Raw genomic sequence first — 8,168 nt, 5'->3', positions numbered from 1 at the left:
TCGATCTGTGTTTATAAGGGGCGATTTCGAGGGCGAAATCTAATTCAAGAGGGGGAGAATTGTAACATCCGTGAATTTGGAAAGTTTTTATTTAAACCTTCTTCTTCTCCAAGTTGTCATGTTTAGTCCATAAAAGAGGAGTGTGGCAGGCGAGTACGCTGGGCGTACTGAGGAGTACGCTGCGCGTACTCGTGGGATGGTTTTGGACGCGGACGCTGCTAGGTACGCTGAGCGTACCAAAGATTACGCTGGGCGTAGTCGGGCCAGATGCAAAACCCTAAATGAGACTTGTGCACTATATAAGGAATGCTATGGCCTTATCCTCAACCACCATTTCACAGAGAGAAACCCTAAGAGAGCATCATCATCGTTCTAAAGTGGTGTGTGAGTGTTTTGAGCTAGAAAGAGCCTTTGTGTGATGGTGAATAAGAAGAGGAGGTCTTGGCTAGAAGTTGGAGTTCAAGTTTGGATCTGAGTTCTTCAGAGGGTGGAGCTTCTTCTAGAGGTAAAAAGCTCAGAGCTTTCCTTATCATGTTTGTGTTGTGCTTTATGGACCCACTTTTAGGGTTTTTGGTCCCAATTTGGAGGCTTTATAAGCAAATGGCCTCTATAAGCTAGAATCTGCCTTATTTCAGTGTATTATGAGTTGTAAGTTCGTAAAAATCCAATCTTGGTCGTTAATATTAAGTCAAGCTTGAGTTAAGGACTTAATGAGGAAGGAGTTTAAGAGTTTGGAGGGGTTGGTGGTCTTTATAGCCGTGCAAAGGCTTAAAGGTTCCAACTTTATGGCTTAAGAGGCAGTAGACAGCCTAGATCTGTGATATGAGCCCGTGTCTTAACCTATTCAGACCAAAAATATCGAAAGGATGGGTCTGGGACTTATGCTGGGCGTAAGTCTCAGAACACGCAACATAGTGGTTTGAGGTCCCCGATCAGTTCCATGCGCGTTTGGGTACGCTGAACGTACCAAGGGGGTACGCCCCCGCGTAACTCCTTTTGGGGGTTTTTGGGCTAAGCGTTATGATGGGGCCTTGAGTGTTGGGCTTGGAGTTTGGAATTCATGCAATGGAGTCTTGGACTAGAGAAGTGGATTTATGTGCTTTGGGCCCTTGGTTTGGGCTTGCCTCTTAGTTTGGGATTTGGGCCATGTGAGGGCCCATTTATTATTGGGCCTTGGTGGGCCCAATGGGCTTAGGGCATTAATGGGCTGGTAGGTGGTCTATCTTTAGACCCAATAAGTGAGAGGTTGGACTTAGCTCCTAATTGAGATAATTGTGGGTTTCGCACAGGGTTAGAGGCCGGTGCGTAGCAGCAGCGTTTATAGGAGTTGTTCTTCACCCGAGGTGAGTCTTCTCACTATACATTACCTAGAGTGGTATTTATGTGTAGACCGGAGGGCCTTGTATGCTATGTGTATGTATGAGATTATGTGCATTGTGTTGTATGTATGCTATGTGTTGAATAGACTGGGCCGAAGGGCCTAACAATATAGACCGGACCGAAGGGTCCAACGATACAGACTGGACCGAAGGGTCCGACGAGCTATGACCGGACCAGAGGGTCCAACGAGCTATGAGACTGGAGGGTCCTTCTGAGACACATCGACCGGATGGTTATACTATAGCCTCGAGTGGCTTATGTGTTGTATGAGGTATTTTGGGGAACTCACTAAGCTTCGTGCTTACAGTGTTATGTGTTATGTGTTATGTGTTATGTGTTTCAGGTTTTCAGGTTAGCGGGACGACATCGGCTTGATTGTACACACCAGAGGAAGAGCTATGTTTTGAGGATCCTGGATTATTAATATGGAGTTATGATTTGAAAATTGAACAAATAAGATTATTTTACAAAGTGTTATAAAAGTATGCATTTTAAAAATAAAAAATTTGTTTTAAATTTTCACGTCGTTACAGTCACAAACACCAATAGCAACAAGAATGATTAGGAGAAGAGAAGAGGCACTCAAAAAACGTCCGGAAACCCTAATCCTAGTGTTAGCCACGTTTTTGGTGCATAAGGGTTCCTTATATACTTAGGCTATTAGGGTTATCAAACTAGGAAACCCTAATATGACTGCTTAGGCCCTAAGCAGCCCATGGACCCCTTTAGAATATCCCTTGGACGAATTCCTTATGGGCTTCCCATATAATTCATCCAACCTGTTATTCTTAAGTGATCCATAGCCCAATTGCAATTATCTTATAATTACAATTCCAGTCCCCTTAAGTTTAATTAATCTATTTTAGCCACAAAATTAATTCTTTATTAATTCTTGACTAATATTAATTAAACAATATGATTTCTCATTTAATATATTATTCTCATAATATATTAATAAATCATAATTAATCTTCTCTCTTCCCATAATTCATCCTACATATTGCTATGGTGAAGGCAACCCAAAAGGACCATGCTCATAATCGGGTCAAGCACATACCAAAATAGTTATGGACTTAGACACTAATCCAACAAGACATAGACATAAAACGATACGACAACTAATCTCTATGGGGGTTATCACGGTTGACTGGGTAAAGTCAAAGGATAACATTGCAGATCTGCTTACAAAAGGCTTGAGTAGAGATGTAGTTTATAAGTCATCAAGAGGAATGGGACTAAAGCCCATGAATGAATAAATTCATACGAAGGAAACCTTACCTAGAAGACTAGAGATCCCAAGATTTGGGTTCAAAAGGATAACCTAATTGTATGAGTGAGGCATGTCACTATGGGGGGAGTTAACACTACTTCCTAGTCCATTCCTATATGTAGTGATAAAATTAGGCTAAACAGATGGTTTTTAATGATTGTTGGAATCACCTATGTGAGAGAGAAGTGGGGTCGCTTCAAAGGGAATTATAGGGGCACAATTCCTAAAGCTCTTGCAGAACTAGTTTAGTGTTCATGACCAAAACGAACACGTCTATGATGATATGGCCTTATCAGGGAGAGTCCTATGAGAATTACATTGTCGTCTACGTAAATGGCAGCTTAGTTCAAAGACATCGAGATCTACTAACTGCTAGGAGATTAAGTGTAATTTCTTAAGGGAGGGTTCAAAGGGTAATACCTACATATCCTATGCAGGATTCAACTGTTGAAAATTTCATTTGGAAATTGGATGTGCAGAGATCGATCTCCATTCATGTGGGGGATTGTTGAAAAATTTAGTATAAATATATATATATTTTTACTAACTTTGGACACACACACACACACACACACACACATATATATATATATATATATATATATATATATATATAACTCTAAGTGGGTTTGTGTTCTCCTCCACGAGGACTTCGAAACGATATATTATATGGACAAAATGGAGTATATGCGAATGAGATATCGATACTCAAAGAAGGGTATTTGAGAATAAATTTAGCAAAAAGAGATGAATATGGGAATGAGTCCCACATTGGTAGAAAGACCAAACTCAACAAGGTTTATAAGCTTGAATGCATGAAAAACTTACAAGCTTGTGTTTATGGTTTTACTACAATTCCTACCCGCACGCAGGGGGGGGGGTGCAAATCTTGGATTTCGTAGACCAAAAACACTGAACTTGTGCATGGACACGAATGCAACTCCGAAAACTCGGGGGTGCAAATCTTGGATTTCGTAGACCAAAAACACTGAACTTGTGCATGGACACGAATGCAACTCCGAAAACTCAATCATTGATTTGTTTCCATTACACGATTCAAGTATAAAAGGGGACATTTACCATCTCATTCAACACACAAATGAAAATACTCTTCTTTCTCCTCCTTCTCTGTACTCCTGCTTCTGGCGACTCTTTCAGGCAAGTGAAATATCCGGCAGTACACCACTGTTAAGGTTGTTGTATCCTGGGAACAGACTACGAATCTTGCTTAAGGGAATCGAGTCTAATTCGAGCCTCAACCACCACGTTTGCTACTAATCTTTTTCTTTACAAGAAACTTTCAAGAGGAAAAACGAAGTCCTTACACTAACATATGGTAACTACAAGCAATAAAGAGTATGACCAAATGAAGATGCATTTAAACATTGTTTTTAACATGTGAAAATGGAAACCATGGTGGTTTGTTTGTCAATAAGTTTCCCTTTCACATGGATATCTCTTTACATCATGGTATAAAAGACAGGTTTTCTATTCGGAAGACAATCACATGCACTCAATTATTCCAAAGGTAATTCATTAGCCTCTAATACCTATTTTTTTGTTTTTTTACCGTAGATAAATAAATAAGGCCAAATTCGGTTCCATACTTTCTCTGATAAGTCGCATGTAAGTCAAAAATAAACAACGGTTATGGACTACTCGATTAGGTTTTGATTTTATTTATAACATTAGATATGAAAAATCAAAGATGCTATTTACTATGGACAAAGACAATGAAATCTTGTGTCGAATGATAGGATGATTTTATGTTGTAGTGTTTTCTTAATGTTAATTAGACTAACATCTATCCTATGTTCCCATATTTTTTTTAAATGGTAAAATTTATAATTTATGAAACATCCGCCAACTAATTTATTTATCTCAACCTAAAATATCGGTTTCCAATCTAAATATTATTTGGTTTTTAATTGTTTAGTTTTTATTTATCTATATAAATTTGAATTTTGTTCTCTTTTGTTTATGTATGGCTATTATGTTACATTACTTTAAGATTTTTAAATAAAACAGTTGTATTGATTCCTCTTTAAAACAATTTTAAATATTAATTAAAAACAACGATTTTAGATATTAATTAAGAAATAACGATGATAGATTTACAAATAAAATATCAAATTCTATATAAAAATAACTATTTTGTATATTCACTATTAATGATTAAAATTTTTATATTCTATATATTTTATTTTGTCAATCATATGATACACAAGTTAGAACCTGGTGTACAAAACAAAAAATGTAAATGCCCTTGCATGCAAGGTACATAGATAGGGTTAACGGACACCTTTAAATGTCATGAGTCGTATGGACCATTTGTGCAAGAAAAACCCACCATAAGGATAACAGGTGCAAGAAAAAAAGGTTGGACTTAAATTGTAAAATTATTCATACCAATGGACCATTTGTGTAGTCTATTCTTTTAAAAAAAACAAATTAATGTTTACATGACAACCCAACTTAGTCGGTCGTTAGAACTCAAACCCGATTAATATTATAAAAATTCTAAATTTTTAACGTCTAATTAAAAAAGGTCCTAATATTTTTTTTATTATTATTGTGGCCACAACTTTCTCGCACAATTATCACTTTAGCCCACTTAACGAGTTTCATTGTTAAGTTGATTATTTTTTTTTTGCAAAATCAGTCCTAAAAAGTTCAAATTTAGTTAATGAGTTTTGCAAAAAATTACACCACACGGTTTTTTAACTTTTTTTTTTTTTTTTTCGTTTTTTTATACTTTATTTATTTTCGATTTTTTATAAATATATGTACATTTTTATTTTCTTTTTATATATGTACTTTATTTATTTTCATTTTTTAACTTTATTTTTCAACAATTTTTTTTAATCTTTTTACCTTTTGTTTTCTACTTTTTAGTGTATATATAGAGTATATTAGAGTTTTTTTAGGTTTTCTTATTTTTCTTTTCATATTATATTTTATTTTTTCATCTTTTATTTTATTTTTTATTTTTTCTTATTTATTTTTGTTTTTTTTCTTTTGTATTTTTATCTTTTTATTGACCTTTTTCAAAAAATATAAAATGTATTAATATATTAGAGTATATTACAATTTTGATAATTTATAGTTTTTGTAATTTTTTAATTTTTATTCAAGTAAATAGATAGTTATGTTTATATTTGTAATTTCGGTCCAACTTATTTTCTTTTTATTCTGAAAATTAGTGTTTCAATATGTTATATAACTTGCAAATTAAATCATATTTCTATCTGTGATATCAATATATTAAATTCAAGATAATATTTTTCAATTTTATAATAGACAAAAAAAAAACACAAAAAAATGTTGGTCACCATAAAAAAAACTTGTTATAGTAATTTATATTGAATTCAAGTTCGTTTACTTGAATCAAAGTAAATAAAAACATTAGAAAAACCATAAATAACTAAAATAGGAAAAAAATAGAAAACAAAAAGTAAAAAGATAAAAAAATCTAATTGTTGAAAAAAAAGTTAAAAAATGAAAATAAATAAAGTATATAAAAACGAAAATAAAAAATGTATATATATCTATAAAAAAATGAAAATAAATAGAGTATACAAAAAACGAAAAATAAAGTTAAAAAACCATATGGTGTAATTTTTTGCAAACCCTAGGGACCAAATTTGTACTTTTTAGGACTGATTTTGTAAAAAAATTAACCAAATTAACCATAAAACTCGTTAAATGAGCTAGAGTGATAATTCTGCAAGAAAGTTATGGTTATAGCAATAATAAAAAAAATATTATGAATTTTTCCAATAACGCGTTAAAAATTTAGGACTTTTATAATATTAGTCATATTTTTTATATATAGTTTCATTTCGTGCTTAATGGCAAGGCGTTTGACAAGACTTTGTTTATTTAAATTACATCAAAAAAAAAAAAAAAAATCATTGGAATTAATAGTTTTCTAAATATCATATGTAGTTATGTACGTACGAAACAAATATATATAACAGATACCAACACAAAAACATAAACATAAACTTTATAATACCGAAACTGTTACACCACCACCATTTCACCTCCTGCATCCCCACCTTACATCAATGGAATACTAATTAACCCTAAACAAGACACAAAACGCAGCCACAATAAACAAGGATATATTATAACAAAGACGATAAAAGAACCAGAAATTTGATCTATCTAACAGTGGTAGGTGGCTTGAGGTAATTTGCATTTTGCAGGTAGCTCCATTGCATGGGTTGGGTCAATTTCGTAAATAGGCAACAAGCTTGAGTCTTTCAACTTGCAGAAACATGGCATATCAGCTTTAGTAAGGGCAGCACAACACTCTGTTGTTGGTAGTGGAAGAGGGTCGACACCTTTTGCCACCGCCGGCTGGCAGGTCTTCAGGCCATCGGTGGTCACCCCACATATGGAGAAACCATTTGTAGCCATCGGTTCAGTCACAATAGTTGCAACCAGAACTAGAGCTACAATAACTAGCTTTGTGTAGGACTCCATTGGATATGTTTTTGTAAGATTCTCACTTAAACTGTTTGTTTGTTGGTGTGTTTTTTGAGGGGTACGCATGGTTGGTTTATATAGAGAAAGAAAGTGCAACACTTGCTTGCATTTATGTGGTGAGAGGACAAAATGGTCCTACCACATTTTTTTTAATTATTTTAATTATTCTATCCATTAGGTTGATCTCGTGAGAACTGTGCACAAAGTTCATTAAAAAATACGTGCGACTATTTGAGAGCTTTTATAATTCATTAGTTTTTATAATTTTCTCCTTTAAAAAAAAGAAAGAACAACGTCTGGAAGAGGTTAAAGCTTTTATTTTAAATAAAAATCTTATAATTAATACTACAGAAAGTATTTCAATTCGCCATCTTGAAAGTAGACAACGAACATATTAATGACAACTTATTGTCACATAACCACATTGAGAGGGTGAACGAAATGTTTCATCCATTTAAGACAGTATCTTCTCGAAGTTGATTGATTATTGAGATTAGGGCCGGTTCAAACGTATTTTGGGTCCAGAAAAAAATTAGATGATGCCACTTATTATTTAAATTAAAAAAAAATATTATAAAAAAAAATTATTGTGATTTAACGCTATAAATAAATTATGTTTTTTGTTCAATATTTTGATGTTTATCGGTAGATTATACTTTATTGCTCTTTTTCATTGCTTTCTACGATAATCATGTGCATGCTCCTATAAAACAAAAAGAATCATAAGCCCAAGAATGTGGTCCATTTCTCAAAACTTTGAATGATTGTACATGACCATTTTCATAAAACGGTCCTTTCATGCATCTTATGTAACTGTTTTTAACAAAGCACACCACAAGAAAGCATTATAAAAGCACACAAGAAGGAAAAGACGTCATTTTACACAATTTAAAAATCAATTAGAGTGATTTCAAACTGATATTAGCAATGTACTATGGGGTTCCACCAATAATAGCAATGAAGTTTGAAAGAACTTTGTAGCAACGACACTAAGATAAAGTTGCAGCAACCGCAACTACAAGTG

General features: G+C 33.6%; 1 protein-coding gene across 1 annotated transcript; it reads right to left on the bottom strand.

The window, feature by feature from the left end:
• Positions 1-6,820: 6,820 nt before the first annotated feature.
• LOC111878330 (putative lipid-transfer protein DIR1) lies at positions 6,821-7,210 on the bottom strand. Its single transcript, XM_023874842.1, has one exon. It carries the CDS (start codon positions 7,208-7,210, stop codon positions 6,821-6,823), a length of 390 nt encoding a protein of 129 aa, XP_023730610.1.
• Positions 7,211-8,168: the final 958 nt, after the last annotated feature.

This window comes from Lactuca sativa, chromosome 5, assembly GCF_002870075.4.
Source record: "Lactuca sativa cultivar Salinas chromosome 5, Lsat_Salinas_v11, whole genome shotgun sequence".
NCBI lineage: Eukaryota > Viridiplantae > Streptophyta > Magnoliopsida > Asterales > Asteraceae > Lactuca > Lactuca sativa.
The sequence above is the reverse complement of the archived record's forward strand: the minus strand, read 5'-3'. Positions and strand labels throughout refer to the sequence as shown.